Here is an 18256-nt window from a genome sequence, read left to right on the forward strand (position 1 = left end):
ACCATTTCCTGACGTATGAACTGATTAACACTTCCAGCTTCTCTACTGTTGTCAAGTGAAAGCTCATACACAGTGAATGGCCACAGAAGTCTTGGCAGTAGACCAAACTGAAAGCACCAGAGTTTAAGTTTGCCCGGTAAAGCGCTGCTGTCTATGCTCTTCAACCCTTCCACTGCTTGTTGTCTCACTTCTCCCACACGAACTGTGTCCTTTAGGTCCCCATCATACTATCTCCCAAGACTTTTCACAGGCTTCTCAGACACTGTTGGTATTGCCTCAGCGTTAATGTAGAACCTCTTATCCACTACTTTACCTTTAATTATAGAGATGCTCCTTGACTTAGTGGGCTTGAATTGCATTTGTGCCCATTCAATGTTATTGATTAGTTTGCCCAATAACCGATAAGTACAGGCTACTGTTGTAGTCATAATTGTCATGTCATCCATGTATGCTCTATATGGTGGCAGTCGCATTCCAGAAGCCAAGCGTTCTCCTCCAACTACCCATTTTGACGCCCTAATAATTACTTCCATTGCCATGGTAAAAGCCAGTGGAGAAATGGTGCATCCTGCCATTATTCCAATTTCTAGACATTGTCATGTAATGGTGAATTCTGAAGTTGAAATACAAAATTGCAAATCTCCGAAGTAGGCTTTCACTAAGTTTGTTATTGTCCTCAATACACTGAATAAATCAAATGCTGCCCAAAGAAGTTAATGTGGCACTGAACCATATACACTAGCCAAATCCAGGAATGTCACATTGAGCTCCTTCCTCTCCTTTTTAGCTGATTGAATTTGTTGCCAGATCACATTGATGTATTCTAAGCATCCTGGGAAACCTGGAATGCCTGCCCGCTTTTTGTACTGAAGTGTCAATGAAGCAGTTCTTTAATAGGTAAGTTGACAATCTCTGAGCAATAATGCTGAAGAAAATCTTGCCTTCTACTTTTAATAGGGCGAAAGTGACTGATGCTTGTAGAATCTTTTTCTGTTGGTATAAAGACTCCACCTGCTCAGCGCCATGCTCTTGGTACAACCTGTTTTTCCCATGCTACTTTCATTTCCACAGGATTTGTAGAACTCCAGAAGCACTCTTGTATACTCTTTACAGAACTCCATTAAGCCCTGGAGATGATGACACCCTTGCTTTTTTCACAGCTTGCTCTACTTCTTTCCACTTAGTTGCACAGTCCTCCATTTGGTATTTTGGTGGATTGATAGGTGGGATGTCTGAAGGAACTGACATAGGCTCCTGCCTTTTTTAATCTGTGTGCGTTTCCTCGAGGTATCTCTCCAGCTCAGACTTAGTTGCTTTTAGTGTGCCATTTTTCTCCCTGGTGAATAACTTCTTTGCAAAATTGAATGGGTCTTAATAAAAGTTCTCGCATGCTCCTTCTTTTTGCAGTGTTGCAAGCTTATCTTTTATGACCCTTTGTAAAAGATACATATTGGCTAAACATAAATTTCACAAAAACTGGTATCTAATGCTAACTGTTTGTCCTTCCCCCAAATGCACTACTGTTGACAATAGGAAACAAAATATCCCACCAGCCCCCTTCTACATGAAAACGATGAAATGATAGCCAGGAAATTACCAGGAAATATTGTAATGGTAACGGATTTATTACGGATGCCATTACGGATTCTGTCCCTTTCCATGTCGGTGAGATGAGATTATGAGATTAAGAGTTCTAAAGCCACGAATGCAGATGAGCCCGGCTCTTTTACATTGTGGCTAAGATGCTCGCTTGTGGTGCACGGGGTCGCCGGTATGCACCCAGCATCACCCTGTTACATAGGCATATAATCATGAGGCAGTTATGTGCAACAGAGTTAAACCATCTGACATGTCAAGCAGTCAACGGTGTAGTATATAATTCCTTGGTCCATTAGCTATCAGTTGGTCATAACAAAATGTGAAGTATACCTACACTAGGCTATAGCTTCAGAACTACTCATCAATTTATGATGAAACTGTATATAAATTAATTACTGTATATTATTGATGTTCTTAGAATATTATATTCTTAAGCAGTATTCTGGCTACATCTAGTTTGCCTGAATTTTCACAATAACTTATTGAACATACTATCCATGTAGATCACTCCACACGGACACAGTGTCCAGGGTCTTAAAATTATTTAAAATTATTATGTAAGCCTTTGCCACGGGGTACATATTTGTTTTTGGGACAGGGAATTTTTTTATTTTGTCTATGAAATGTGAAGAACACCATACTTGTCTTGTGTTTGCTAATCAAGCCAGCTTCTAGAGGCATCTGTCTGTATTCCTGGACTGCAGATTGCCTGTTTTGATTTTGACTTTTTACATGTATTGACAATGGGTATATAATTAGCACTACACAGGCCACAAGATTTTTACTGCTGACGCACTATATCAGAGAAATTTGAGTTTGCCACCTTGGGTCATGTCTCTGTGCAGTGCCCTGAAAGCATTAAATGATTTCCGGGTGTAATCGTGACTCTTTGCTGACAAACGCAGTGAGGCGGAATAGCAGTTTGCTGGAGTGGGAGACAACGATCAGGCAAGTGTACAAATGGAAAAAAAAACCCACTTGATTCTTCTTGTCTGGCAGCTACACTGAGCAGCAGATAGCCGTTGGCTCCTCCAGCTAAGACACAGCTGCTGTGCAGGAATGCACCTGCTGGCTCCTGCAAGAGAAGAACAGAAAGCAGAATTGAACAGGAAATCTTTATTTATTTATTAATAAACACCCCACTATATATATAAAAAAGTTGATTTCCGAGTGCAGAAAGGTGAAAGGTGAAAGGTGAATAACTGCAAGCATCTGCCTTTTTAATTATATATTCAGGGATATCAAGATATTACTGAACCAGTGATTTGACTTGGGTTATAAATGGTCAATAAATGCCCCCCCCCCCCTCCATACCTAAAACCAGCTACTGATTGAAAGCCAGAGCAAGCTTATATTTTGTTTGCTGCACATTTATATCTTCAGTGAAAAAACAAAATCTGCTGGAGTAATCATGTGGCCCCTCTGCCAGATACTGTAAGAGCTCACCTTATAAAGCCACTGTGCTGTTTGACACGATCAAAAGAGACACATGCTGGTATAAAAAATACTAGAAGTATTCACATAATACAAATGGCAGAGGTGAATGTCACTTCTTGTACTGGAGCTTTAAAAAAAAAAAAAAGGATTTTAGCTGAGGTTAGGTTAAAAGTGGCAGAGTTATGTTTGGAAAACAGGAACTTCGAGTTCAGGTTTCCAGACTGCAATAACATCCACCAATTTGTTGGTACGGCCATCTAGCTCTGGGGGACCGCCAGCTATCTAACTCTGCATGCAATGGGCACACCAGCACACACAACACAAGCACACTCATCCTTGTGACTTACAACTTGCTGGTTCAATCTGTCTCATCTTCTGACAACGCAACACAGTCGCCAGCTAGCCATCTGTCCCGAGTGCCCCATACATAATAATACATAATAATACATAATAAATGAAAGCTCCCAGTACTTACTCTTTAATTGGTTTTAAAATTCTGTATAATATTTATAACCTGATATTACTGTACATCCTAATATTAACAAGGAAGGTAATGGAATATAAAACATTTGATAACTTCTAGACATTCAATAGGAAAAATTGCACATGATTGAAGTACAGTACCTTCTATCTCCTACAAAGGAGATATAAAGTAGGACTTTCTACGTAGTAGATAAAAAAGTCCTACATAGGAGATAGAAAGTCCTACATAGGAGATAGAAAGTCCTACATAGGAGATAGAAAGTCCTACATAGGAGATAGAAAGTCCTACATAAATTTTTTTTTTTTTTTTTAATTGGCACCAGGCCGCTTCCATACAAAGCAGATGAATGAATGGAGCCTGATTATTTACTTAGTAGAATGCAGCAGCGATGTTAGCAGGGAAAGCTACATAAAGCCTGTTTTCCTACCTATTTAAAATATATACAGCTATATCAGCCCCTGTCCCATTAGATTATGTTTCTCACTTTCATCTATCTAATATTTTGACATAGAGGGGACAGAGGGAGCTGCTTGGGGGCTAGTATGGTGACCTGGACATTTAGAAATTACAAAAGCGATCAAACCAAGCTCCTCATTAAGAAATTGTGGAATCCCCACAACTGCTTAACAAATATAGCAATGGGTATATAGTAATTATAGAGCAAGTTATTTACAAATGCCTTAAAAATAGATTTTATTGTGGGTTTTTGAACCCCTTAAACCCCTCAAGGCCCTGAATGAAATACTGTACCTCGTATATTTGGAGCTGAGTTGAGAAAAGCAAGGTATGCTCTTCAAGTTCAACAGAAACACTATAGTTTGTTGATGCATATTAAGCAAGACCTCCATCAATACGCTTTAAAACCTCAACCTACAGATATTCGATTGAATGAACGTCACCCACAGTTAAATTGTTCCCTGGCGTTGGAGGAATCTCTTGCCAGTTGAACAGCCTAGCTAAATTATAGTCAACAATGAACTGTGGACTATGAAGGTAGTGATGACTTGAAGAACATCGATCGTGTACACTTGACCCGTCATGCCCTACCTTGGCCTGTGCCCACACATATCCTCCTCACCCAGTGATTGACCTCTCGAACTCAGGGACCAGTGTGACACCCTGGCCAGGGCCACTCACTGTGTGTCTGAGCCCGTAGAAGGTCAAGTTAAGATGAATCTCACAAATGTTATTGTTAGGTGTTATCAATTGCAACAAGAACACTATCCGCCAATGAAACAAGGTCTGATTACCTTATTTGTATTTTTTCTTCTGTTTGTTTTTTCTTTTATCTTGGCCACATGCTGCCTAAGCATACCGGCTGTTCCATGTGAACACTGTGAACAATGTAAAAAATAATTCAAACACTGAACAATGATAGGGTTCTTAATATTCACTGGCACCAGGCTGACTTGAAATTAAAAAAAAGACAGCTTGGCAGCTTTAATTAACTGACGAATACAAGTAGACATTTTCTTTTGTCTCCTGGTTACTGCACTTATGACAGGAACATCTACTGCCATTGGGCACAGGCATTTGAATTGAGATGCAAAATGCATCCAGATTGTTTGAGAATTGCAGGGATAGAAGTGCACACTGAAGCAATGAAACTGTGTGCACTAAGCCTGAGCAAAGGCGAAATATCCTGTCAGAGCATATTTTTTTTTATTATTATTTGTTTATTTATTTTACACATTCCAAAAAACAGGAAAATAGTGAATCGCTAAAAGAGATTCTGTGGAGACATTTTAGCTGTAGTATTCTGCTTTTAGTTATACCCTACTCATTTTTATGAAAACCATAATTATGTCATGTTGCATGGAATGGTATGATCTTTACAATTCTTTGGACTTTTGTGGCATATGCCTGGGGGGGGAGGTCCCTTCATATTTAATAAACTGACTTACATATAACTAAAAATGACTAAAGCGTTTATGCACTCAATTTAAGGAGATAAACATTTTAAATTCTATGGCATTCTCAAATTATATTTAACTATGACGATGTATATTTATTTATTTTATAATAGGTCTTTAAACCTAGTTCACAAAGTCTGTTTAATCAATATTAGGCACTGTACTCATAAGAAAATGTACCATGATAATAATGCAGCAGATCAGAGGACCTGCATTCTGTAACCAAAAATCTGTACCAAATTAACCTGTTGTTAAATGTTGTTTGATCTGTCAAAAAATAGAATGGCACATATTTTCAGCAGGTAACAAGATCACAAAATCATACAGTGCTTCCTTGTTATTTCACTACACTTACACATAAAAAAGTGAAATACTGTGGACATGAAATCCAGTAATATTACAAGACCACGAATTAAACAAATTTGTGAAATATTTAGATCATTTTATACCAACAATTTGAATATGCAGACGCTGTCAGCAACCACACAGTGCAGGAAAGCAATCGAAAAAGGCAAACAGAATGTTTGAGTGTATAGTGTATAGTACAAATCCATGGAAGTGATGAAGAGATTGTAAAATACACAGGTGAGACCGCACTTGGAATACTGGACTCTATACTCAAACTGTCAGTGCCGAAATGTCTTAATCAGGCACGTTTAACATACGTTTAATGAATGCTTGCGATACACAAAACACTTCTTACACACCTCGACTATATAACGAAAGAGTTTGGTATGAAACAAAGCAGATTTTGAAAACACAGAGGATGTGACACAATTCTGACTGTTTGGCTTGTTATCCCATCATTAACTGCTCATTAAGGAGTTTGAAGTGATACTCAAAAGTTTTAGTAATATTTAAGGAAACCTTTTTCCATGATTCCGACAGGTCGGGTCTGCCCTAAAAGCACAGAAGCCTAGGGGTCTCCATAGGAACTGCACACTGTAATTGTAAACTTGGATTTGTGCGCTGGTGTTGTAGCATGTATTGGCAATGCTGTCGCTGTTGTTGCTATTGCCGCTAATATTGCTGTAATAAATGAGGAGGATCGAGTTCAGCCTTTGCACTATGAGCCTGCAGCACTGCACTGTGAACAATAACGAAATGTCAGACGACATTTGTGAGCTAGAAAATATAGGCCACGCATACACTTATTGAACCTGCCTGACGAGGACATCATGCAACGGTTCAGATTAGAACTGGCAGCAATATTAGATTTGTGCGAGGTACTAAATAATGAATTGGAAAGCCCGTCAGGCAGAAGCCACTTATTACTGTGCATATGAAAATATTAATGGTATTGGAATTTTATGCACAGGGTCTTTTCAAAGAGCTGAAGGAGACATATTTGGGGCCAGCCAGCCTGTCCTGCATCAGGTAACAGATGCGTTAGTTCATAAGGCAGGCAATTATATAAATGTTCCCACTGACCAGCAACAGTAGCGTAAAAAAAAAAAAAAAAGATTTGTTTTATAACATACGTCAATTTCCATCAGTGTTGGGGGCAATTGATTGCACACATATGGCTTTGCAGAATGCGGACCCCTTCTGATGGGGCTGCAGTGTACATGAATTAGGGTGACCAGATTTTCAAAGCTCAAAACCGGGACACATTGTTAAATAATTCGTAAGGCTAATTAAACCGTTTAAATGGCTTTTTAATGGTTATTTATATAACCATCCTCTCACTCTTAGTATTACATTTTTGTTTCTTTTTGCACATTTTTCAATTGCTCAGTGTGTTTTTTTGTTTGTTTTTGTTTTTTTTTTGGTTGCTTTTGGTCCCTTTTGTACATATGGCCATAATTCCTTTAATTATTATCCAATGTGTTCACATTTTTTCCATGTTCCCTACATGTTGAAGTTTCATTGTACACTGTCAGATTTGAGCTGACCATGCTAAAACACATTTTATAAACAATATTTTTTTTCTAAAAAGCATGTGTTTTTTGTTATCTGTATTAAACAGGGTGAGTCTCAGACTATTTAACTTTTTTATGGAAGCCTAGTGTGTGCACATTCATGTAATGTATGACATGTACCGGTTATAGCCACAAATCTAAAAACAGTAAAAAAAAAAAAAAAAAACAGGTGAAAGTAGCTCGGACACTAACTAAACATGATGATAATGGCTTTTACTACTGACCAGCAACTTTAACTATCTAAAAATATTCCTATTTCCTACTACAATACATGTACATATAACAGTAAATGCTGACAAGATAGAGAGAAGTACAAAGCCACATTCTGTATGTTATTGGATAGTAATGTGCGAAGACACAAGTATGCATGAGACATGTATTTGTGACAACATAAACCCAATGCAATCCAGAGTTGTATTTGAACTGTAATTGTGTTGACCTCTAACACATAATATGCATGAAACACTCATCTGTTAAACTACATAACTACTCATCTGTTTAACTACTGGAACATAACTACAGATTTCTCCAGTAAACCCAACTGTATAAATGGCTACCAAAAAAAATTGTTTTGGATAAAAGCGTCAGCCAAATAAATTATTATTATTATTATTATTATTATTATTATTATTATTATTATTATTATTATTATTATTATTATTATTATTAATAATAATAATAATAATACACTGTACACATTTTATATAATACACCAACCTGCAATTAATAGGTTACATGGTTATCCATTATTTCTTTCCCACCAGTTGAACGTTTGCTCTGCTTTGGGCGATGGGGAGCTGACATCACTGAGAAAGAGGAGGAATGAGAGACTACCATCACTGAAGAAGGGGGGGCTGACATCGTTGAAGCAGGGGGTCAATGGGCAGGATGACCAACAGATGGCAATGGCAGTCGTGCCGCAAGAGCTACCATATATCTGTGAACCCAATGTAACTATAACTGAACAATAAAGAAGCCACATAAACTAATTCTACCAGCCTCTACAGACTTTGCCTTTCTGGCTAGGTAAGAGGTCTACACCTATATAATTTATGTTTTAATGTACAGTTATAATCATAATTACCATTCAGTATAATTTCTTTGGCATATAGTACCATTTGTAAAGGTGAAAATATGTCTCAATCAGACAACCACAGGCATATGCTTTTGGTTAAAAAAAAAAAAAAAAGCATTACCTCTGGATCTTCAATGCAATGGTTCTGTACCAAAGGGGGTTGGTACTTTAGTATTATTTGTTTAGTTAGCAGACGCCTTTATATAAGGCAACTTACAGAGACTAGGGTGTGTGAACTATGCATCAGCTGCAGAGTCACGTACAACTACATCTCACCCGAAAGACAGAGCACAAAGAGGTTAAGTGACTTGCTTAGGATCACACAATGAGTCAGTGGCTGAGGTGGGATTTGAACCAGGGACCTCCTGGTTATAAGCCCTTTTCTTTAACCACTGGACCACACAGCCTCCTATACTATACTTTAGCACAAGGACAGCTGCAATGGGAATAGGTAGAAGTTCCACAGTCTTAGCTAATGAATTAATTGAAGTACCAGAGTGCTGCCGCTGAATCAGGACCACTGTGCTCCAAAATATGTCTCCCAATTCATTAAATTTTTCTGAAAGCTTTAAATAAATGCCGGACTGGAGAAAGACTGCAGCAAAGTGATCAAATCAGAGAGCATAGTTAAGTAGTGCAGTGTGCTCTACAGGAAAACATAGTATACATCTCCACAGCTGTGTTTTGTTCGAAGATGAGATTTTCCCTGGCAGGAAAGATGGCTCCCTCTGGCGGCTCAACTACTGAATAGACTCTAATCATTTCAAGATATCTCAAACTGAATTACAGATATCTTTAATTGTGCAGTTTTTAAGATGTCTAAAATTCATTTTAAGATATCTATAAATCAATTAGAGATATCTAAAAATGAAATAAAGATATCTCAAATTGATTTACAGATATATTTAAATGCTATGGAAACCTCCTCAAGTTCAGCCCATGTCAAGCACTGACGCTAACTTGCCGAGTGGGCAAAAAACATGTGTTGCTAAATCACATAGGTGGGCAAAGTCTGTTTGCCCACACGTGCGTCTGATTCTGGTGCACTAACTGTCCGCAGAAGTGTTTTACAATTGCCTTTGGGGTTTGCGAACGTTGCTAAATAGGGCCCAGAGAGTGTAGAACAGTTACTCAATCACTGATTAAATGGGAATGAAATATACCTAGTCAATATTTTCAATAATTTAATTTTCTAAACTTACAGCGTTAGTCTTTTTGTTTATGGTCTATAACAGCTGTTAATTTTCACTTAAAGTTATTTTTCTGATTCTTTAATATCAACCTTAGTCACCATCACTAGAATATTTTGACTTATTTTAAAGACCTACTTTTTATAACTATACATGCTTTCTTAAATGGTAGCCCCACTTGCCTGAGAGATTTTACCTAAATCAATTCAGAGTAGATTCTATAAATCTCTTGGCACCTGCTAATTTTACAGTAGTTGCACCTCTATGTTGTAATAGACTTGATTTAGGAATTCATCAGCCATTACAAGCACAGAGCCACTGGAGTGCCACTACCTGTCAAATCAATGTATGCGCTTTAAATGCAGTCTTCTAGATGTAATTGCTGGAAGCTTTCCCAGTAATAGTAAAATAAAAATGGGAGATTTCCAAAGAAATTCTGTTGTTGCTGGAAAGCTTTAGGTGGCTCAGGATGCTCCAAAACTCAACCATTCCCCAAGCGCCCAATCTGATTAGAATCAGTCAATTGAATGGGACGTTATCAAGCAAAATCATCCCATAGGAATGGGCCAGTAGGTACCTACTAGCCTCCCAACAGGTAGAGTAGGTCCGGATCAAACTCTTTAATGGACGTCAGATGTAGTAGCCACTAGAGGGTGCTAAACAAGCGGTGTTGAAATAATAGTAACAGTTAGTTTAATAGTAACACAGATAGGTTTAGGGGTAGAGATTATGTTAGTGGTAGACATTAGGTTTGGGGGTAGAGGATAGATTTAGGGGTTAGGAGGCTAGTAGGTACTGTACCTACTGGCCCATTCCTATGGGATGATTTTGCTTGATAACGTCCCATTCAATCGACTGATTCTAATCAGATCGGCTGCCCCAAGCATGATGATGAGAGGTCATTACAGTATTTTCATTTCTCCAAAAGTCATTACCATTTTTTTTTAAATGCTGATGTTCAGCTCACTGTCTTTAATTTCCATGTGGGTGAACTGTGTGTTGATGATTAAGGTTGCCAGCCAAAAATGTCATAGAAGTTAAGTAGAGGAATGGTCTATGAATATAATAAAGTGTCAAAAGTTTTGATAAAAATTGACATTTTATTACAATTAATCTTCAATATAAATACATATTTCAATAGCTTCACATTATACAGGCTCCATAGTTTCTAAACGTTCTCTCAATTATGTCTATGTAGTACATCACATACTAAAAAATACTTTTTTGGTCCTCAGAACAGTGTGGCCAGTGAGACCACGATACACCCGCTCTAGTTCCCTCTTCGGGTATGCTGTCCAGGGAACTGGGAGCTGGGTATCTATACGGCCAGTACAAGCAGGGATCATTGTGCACATAAGTTAAAAGCAGTTTGCAATGAACTATATATTCTTTATTTATTAATTTATTTTTTTGTTTCCTGAACAAAAAGTGAAATCTGTGTTGCACCAGTTAAGAGTCAACTTGAGATCCCTAATAAACTGCCTGTGCCTAAGAGGGATTAAAACCCCCATCCTCGTAAAACAGAGGACTAATAAGGGACTACAGGGTTATGGTCAGTCTACAAATTCATTAACTAAAATGCATAACCTTCTTTCCTCATTTACAAAAGAGTAATTACCATCTGACAAGCAATCAAAAAGTATATTGCTCTGACACTATAATGGTATGTTTTCACTTCAAACTGTGAAAGATTACGTGGACAAAAGGTGTGATATTGAATCTACAGTCTCCACTGAGTGCTGGAATCCAGGATATTCTTCTAATATCTTTCAAGTCTTTTTTTCAAGACTCAGGTTTATCATTCCATCAGATACATTGATTGCAACTAAGAAAATATAACCCCTAGGTTCTGAATTGGGGAGTATTGTTCTCAATAGGAGGGAATGTTTATGCAGTACACTCCAAAGACTGCTTGGACATCATCATTGCCCTTTTCAGTTGTTCAAAGGACACAAACATCACTACATTCCATGAACCCAGCCTTAAGAATGAGGGAACAAATCTGCAAAAGAGAACGATAGATGATAATTTAGAGAAGAATATTATGGTTTCTTGTGCACCTTATGAATTGTATGTTAGCAGCATGAACATTGAAACCAGACATATGGGAACCAAATTGAATTAATGAAAACGTATTCAGTAGTTGTAGTTTCAGTTTCCTTCAAAGTACTGTTTTTTCTCTGTCAAAGGCACTGTTTTTAATCGCGCTGTTTTCTTGGCTTGTACCGACTAGAAATCTGTCTCACTGACTTCCAGTCAAAACATGTGTTTCATTTAACTAAATATACTACCTTTATAGTTATGGATGATGTCTTGAATAGGTATGTTCTGGTGTTTGTTTATTAGTTGCCCATCTATTGTAAACTCACCCTTTATAAAAAGCTGTTGGTCCTTCTTTAGTAAACATGGTCCAGGCACAGTTGATAGCGCTCTTGTATTGCCCCAGGGGAGAGTTCATGTATCTGGTCTTTACAACGTCAACTGGAGAGGCAACAATTGTGGTGCAGAACCCAGCTCCAAAAGCCGATAAGAAGTGGCAGGGTAAATTATCTGGGATACAGAAAAAAAAAACATGTTTAACCACCAATCTTACTTTAGCTTTTAGCATGTGCCTTCAATGAAGAAGATAGAACATCCAGGTTACATTGATACTCAGTTTCATATGTATAGAATAAAGTCTAACATTTTTGCTAACGCAGCCTTCGTCATTGTAATATATATAGTGTAATAATACATTCACTCACCTGTCAACAGTTTGTACTTGAGGATTGTCTCCTTAATGATGTCATAAGTTACAAGCTCTGCGGCGTTAACAATGGCATTTCTGGTGATGTTTGGTAGAGTGCCTGAAAGAAAAAAAACTCTTAATATTGAAGTTTATTTTTAAAAATAAGCATAGATGTGTTGTTACAGTCATGGCATACATTGATTCATTTATTTAAAATCCTAACACTAGCCATAGTTTGGATGAAAAGACCTGTAGAGGTGTTCCCATTCATGAAGAATATGGTTGTGCCAAACTGGTCTGAAAATAAATCCCACAAATTAGTCTACAGCATCTACCCATTCCTGCTCTCTCAAACCATATAAGCAACACCTAAGAGAGAATCTCAACAAACACGCATGGTGCCTCTTAACAACATTTTGGTTGCCTTATATCCACACATTGCAGCAATATTTCTCATGTTAGAATAATCATCATGGAACCTCACTGCCAGGTCCAATCACAATACAGTGTGGGTGTGTTAAGTAACTGAGCCGCTCAGAGTCGCTCAGTGAAAGAACCCACTTAATGGGATGCTCAGTTCCGCTCCACCTGAGCAGCTCAGGGCACGACAGAGCTGATTTCATCGGTGATCTGAGTGAGCTGGAAAATTCTTGCTTCAAAATGCTCAGTTACTTAACACACCCATAATAACAATACAATGTGTGTAATAAATAGCCTTACCAATATCTAAAGTACCAGTATTTGAATAGTTCCTTGTAGTTTGTAGCATATATATATATATATATATATATATATATATATATATATATATATATATATATATATATATATATATATATAGGTTTTTGTCCCATGCTAAAAAGCTATTTACCTTTCCAAAGTCCTTGAATCCCCTCTTGCCTGAAAATGGCTTTGTAGGCCTGCATGGTGCCCTTGTACCTCCTCTCAACACCTCTAAGGGTCAACTGAGCTTGAAACCTGACTTTCACCACATCTGTGGGCTGTGCAACAGACACCGCCATTGCACCAGTGGTGCAGCCTGCCAGGATCTTGATTCCAACTCCAGCACCTATGGGAAACCCATCCACAAGTGGTTATGACAGGGTCAAGAGAAATTGAGATGTAAAAAACAAACCAAAATTATGCTGTTTTTTCTTTTTAATTTTATTAAGAAAAAAAGTCTAAAAAGGACCTACTAATGACTAGGGATCGTGTTTCACTGTCTATACTGTTCTTCTTTATACATTACTGTAATTGTTATGCCAAAAATGTATCTTCCGCCCTTCCATTATATTTAGTACTCTGTAATGTTAGCTTTTGTATTTTTTTTATATGCTGTTCATATTGGGTTCTACAGGTTTAACAAAGGGTTAATGTTGGAACTTACTTTCTTTCCCATTGGAGTAGAATTGCTTGACTGAGTCATAGAGGCCAATGCGGATTGAAGCAAAGGCCATCTGCCTCTGCAGTCCAGCTACTAATCCATTATAGAGACTCCTTGGACCTTCTGTTTTAACCATGGTGGCAATGGTCCCAAACACTCCACTGTATCGGATGTTCTTAGCAGCTTCAACAGCTGCCTTCTCACCTTGAATCTGAAATAGAAAGCTAACTCAGTAAACAGTGCCAGCAGAGGGGGAAAAACACAACCAATGGTTGGGTCCATAACTAGAAACTATTTACCAGTCTGCAAGTGAATTATACCAAGTTTATCACTGAACTACACATTTGCAAACATGTGTGTGTGCTTGTGCTAAACATTGTAGGTGTTTTTAGACCGGCTCCTTCGTATTCAGCATGAACAGGTCACTGATGTTCCAGGTGTAGTGTTACCTGTAATCTGACTTTAGCTGTGTCCAGTGGAAAAGTGAAGAGATCTGCTATACAGGCAGCAGTTCCAGCACTGAGGAACTTCACACCTGGAGTAGGGGGGACATCCGAGGGTTTCAGTCCAACCATCTTGAAAGTGTTAGAGGGAGGAGAGCTCTGAAACCAAGAAGCACTTGATAAATATCTAGTGTGTTTTAAAATGTTCTTTAACTTACATCTATCTGGCTCTGTGTTTTTGAACATTTGAGAACAGATGTACCAAGCTTTTTTTTGCTCCAGGACTATTTTCCAAACTTTTTTCTAAAATAATTAAAAACTGCTTGAAGATAAGTAACAAACAAGTCGGGACATTAACATATACACTATACAGGCAACACGACTTACAATTTCAGATCAGTAGTATATTTTGCATTCATATTTTTCGGAGAATCCACTATAGTGCTAAGTAACTTAAAACTGTTCTTAATTTAAGCAAACAAACTTTTAGACAGGGAACCCATAACTGTTTTTCAGAAGAAATAATGAACAACAGTAATACTGTATAACTATTGTAAACCAACAAGTATAGTTATTAACCTATCAAACAACAATCAACAATATTATAAATATGTTCTTTACAAAGCACTTTGAAGGCCTCATTTTCATGTATTTTAATTCAGCAACATATAATATTAGACTACTGTACACAATACTACCATGACTATTCCCATGAAAAATAAATGTGAATTGTAATAAGCACACTTACATTAAAAAAAGTCCAATGGATTCAAACCGTTTTTTACTGGAATGTTATCAAGCTCAGGTGATCCTCCCAGACACTGAAGTGAAGTACCAGTTACTTGTCTTAACTTCATTTATAACAGTTCCCATCATGACGTTTTATTGCATTATTCGGGGCTGTCCTCCGGTAAGTATAGCACAGGGTATCCAGAGTCCAGTCACTTGTTTGGCTCAGCTTTCTCAATAATTATTAACTGTTGCTTTTTTTTTTTTTTTTTTCTCAATACCCTCTTGATCTGTTATTTGTGGTCAGAAATGTCTGACAGGTGGTCTCTCTGACGTCATTGTTAATTCATTGAACACAGCTTTTCAAATCAACAGTGTTTAATCTACAGTTTATAAGTTTAAAAAATGTTTGTATGATGCATAAATATATTCTATTAAAATCACAATGTTAAAATATATGCATTGCAGCGTTCTAAAAAAATTTAAAAAAGTAAAAAAGAAATCATCAGTAGGCTATAAATAAAAAATATGATATAAGGATAAAATTATAACGATAATATTATAAAAACTCATGCAAATGGTAGCGTTGATAGTACCTTTGCTGGCAATACTTGTGAACTTTAAATGTCACACCAGTTATAGTTTTCATCATTAACTATGATTATATTATATTACATGTATTATACTTTTATTTGATCAAGTAAATGTTTTATGATGTGCCAGCAAATCTTTCCACATTATTTTGTTTCAGCACGCTGTCACCAGCTGTGGAGGCTCACCCAGCACAGCCAATGATAGAGGGGGTGTGCAAAAAAAAAACAGGAACCAATCAGAATGTGGGAGAGAGACAAGAGGAGCAGTGGATGCCAGGCACAGCAGCAGAACAACGCTGTTCAGTCTGAATACGAATTGAAAGTAAGCGAATTGAGCAAGCATTGGTTGCACTGCTGAGAAGGTACATACAGTTTTTGGTAAAATGATGAAAATGGGAGTACCCTGTCTATAATATTAAACTAACCGCACTGTTAATAATATTATTATACTTTTTACAATAAGATGTTTAAGCCTGTACAGTATTAGTACTTTAAAAGTTTTCTGGAAATAAATAAATACAATGAAATGTTAATACTATTTATTTAGCATTTGCATAAAAAACATATAGTAAATCGTTGTTTAATATGCATTCCTACAAAAATCCATAATTAAATACGAAATTGCATCTGATTGATAAACAATATTGAAGAGGTATTTCGGAGACTTTCCTCATCACTGGTTTTGAGTGGAATTAGCACTATCAGAATAATATGACATCTTAAAAAAGGGTAATTTGTATAAAAAATGCAATATATCCACTATACATACACAATAATTTTTATATAATTCTCCCTTTAATTTACCACATCCTTCAAGATTTTGTCAGCAATATCGCACATGGTATAGCTGTGTGGTCCAATCCTGGTGAGTCTGCCCAGCCACCTGTCCCTTATTTTCCTGTGCGCATAGACTGGGTGTTGTAAGGTTTTATATAAATTATAATAATGTTATGTGCCCCTTTAAATGGTAAATGTGTGAGAAATCATTGAAACTCTGAACATTGTGTGATTTTCCTGTGTTTAATAAAAGGCCTTTTCGAATTTATGCCTAGCTTAGCCCAAACCTGTGAATCATGTAACTTTGCATGTAGACAAACCCCCACTAATGTGTGCCAAGATAAGTGAGCTGATTCAACGAGACCAAGATGAACTGGTATAACCTTGGGTCCCATCTTTGTTTGTCACAAGATGTGATTGCCTCAATGGCTGTTTCTTCATATATATTATAACCGCAAGCCTGTCTGGTGAAACCAGAAATGTAACTTTTTACTTCTGATTAAATGACGCAATAGAATCATAAAACTGCACCTCCTATTGAAGGGGGGTTGACTTTGCTTGCTCTGCTGTTGGTAAGAAATACTAGATTACACATCTTTTGGGTGAAACCCAACACCCTGTGGGACGCAACCTGCCCAGCATATCAATGTCTGTAACTATTGTTTCGGGGCTTGAATACCACCTGTCAAGACCTGTAGGTTTACCTGCAGCTTTGTTGCTCAGAAAACTACATCTACACTGACGCTAGCTCAGAAAAGTACATCGACACTGATACCAGCTCAGAAAACTACATCTACACTGACGCTAGCTCAGAAAACTACATCTATAGTGATACCAGCTCAGAAAACTACCTCAACACTGATACCAGCTCAGAAAACTACATCTCCACTGAAGAAAGCTCAGAAAACTACATCTACACTGAAGAAAGCTCAGAAAACTACATCGACACTGATACTAGCTCATAAAACTATATCTACACTGAAGAAAGCTCAGAAAACTACATCTACACTGAAGAAAGCTCAGAAAACTACATCGACACTGATACTAGCTCAGAAAACTATATCTACACTGAAGAAAGCTCAGAAAACTATATCTACACTGAAGAAAGCTCAGAAAACTACCTCAACACTGATACCAGCTCAGAAAACTACATCTACACTGATACCAGCTCAGAAAACTACATCTACACTGAAGAAAGCTTAGAAAACTACATCTACACTGAAGAAAGCTCAGAAAACTACATCGACACTGACGCCAGCTCAGAAAACTTTATCTACACTGACACCAGCTCAGAAAACTACCTCAACACTGATACCAGCTCAGAAAACTACATCTACACTGGTACCAGCTCAGAAAACTACATCTACACTGACGCCAGCTCAGAAAAGTATTTCAACACTGACGCCAGCTCAGAAAACTACATCAACACAGACGCCAGCTCAGAAAACTACATCTACACTGATACCAGCTCATAAAACTACATCTACACTGACGCTAGCTCAGAAAACTACATCAACACAGACGTCAGCTCAAGATTCCATCTGCTGAGACCTGAGACGAAATCAAACCTTACAGTGTCAATAGGGAGGGTTGCATTTTATTATACTTTAAAATAAAACTCAAGAAGTATATTATTGTGATAATATATTCTGAACCATACATTATTCTATTTATATGATCTTAAGTTATAGTGGTCTCAACTATACTACCAGTCAATATCTAGTCTGCATCGTTCTCTTCTTGAGGGAGGCTTATAATGACAAAGGTTATTGAGGTCAGGATTGATGGTATGTTGTTTTTGAGTGTTGTTAACACATTTACACACACATGTAGCACTTAGTAACTCAAGGGATTACATAGCATTGGAGGAATACAATTCAGTATAACTTCTTCAAGGTGGAATACTGTATTTTTCTGAACACAATATAAACAGTAATTAACAGTAAGTAGTTCAGTTAAAATGTTTTAAAGGTATCTGTACT

General features: G+C 37.3%; 1 protein-coding gene across 2 annotated transcripts; it reads right to left on the reverse strand.

Moving 5' to 3' along the window:
- Nucleotides 1–1629: 1629 nt before the first annotated feature.
- On the reverse strand, nt 1630–15032 carry LOC117420954 (dicarboxylate carrier SLC25A8-like). Of its 2 annotated transcripts, none has more exons than XM_034034762.3 (7): nt 14924–15032; nt 14182–14334; nt 13736–13943; nt 13220–13417; nt 12365–12466; nt 11990–12170; nt 1630–2674 (listed from the first exon to the last, which is right to left on the reverse strand). In XM_034034762.3, exons 2-7 carry the CDS (start codon nt 14305–14307, stop codon nt 2635–2637), a joined length of 855 nt encoding a protein of 284 aa, XP_033890653.3. In that variant the 5' UTR covers nt 14308–14334; nt 14924–15032; the 3' UTR covers nt 1630–2634. The 2 variants fall into 2 exon arrangements, with proteins under 2 accessions (XP_033890653.3, XP_033890650.2); XM_034034759.3 differs by lacking the exon at nt 1630–2674 and adding an exon at nt 10701–11622.
- Between the last annotated feature and the right edge of the window lie 3224 nt (nt 15033–18256).

The sequence above is a fragment of the Acipenser ruthenus genome, chromosome 1, assembly GCF_902713425.1.
Source record: "Acipenser ruthenus chromosome 1, fAciRut3.2 maternal haplotype, whole genome shotgun sequence".
In the NCBI taxonomy this organism is placed as follows: Eukaryota; Metazoa; Chordata; class Actinopteri; order Acipenseriformes; family Acipenseridae; genus Acipenser; species Acipenser ruthenus.

Excerpts from the sequence above, each read along its gene's own strand:
- LOC117420954 (XM_034034759.3), bottom strand. The coding sequence starts at position 14,307 with ATGGTTGGACTGAAACCCTCGGATGTCCCCCCTACTCCAGGTGTGAAG. Across the intron at positions 13,944-14,181 it reads CAGCTAAAGTCAGATTACAG|ATTCAAGGTGAGAAGGCAGC; the intron begins GTAACACTACAC and ends TTTCTATTTCAG. Across the intron at positions 13,418-13,735 it reads CTACTCCAATGGGAAAGAAA|GTGCTGGAGTTGGAATCAAG; the intron begins GTAAGTTCCAAC and ends GGTTTCCCATAG.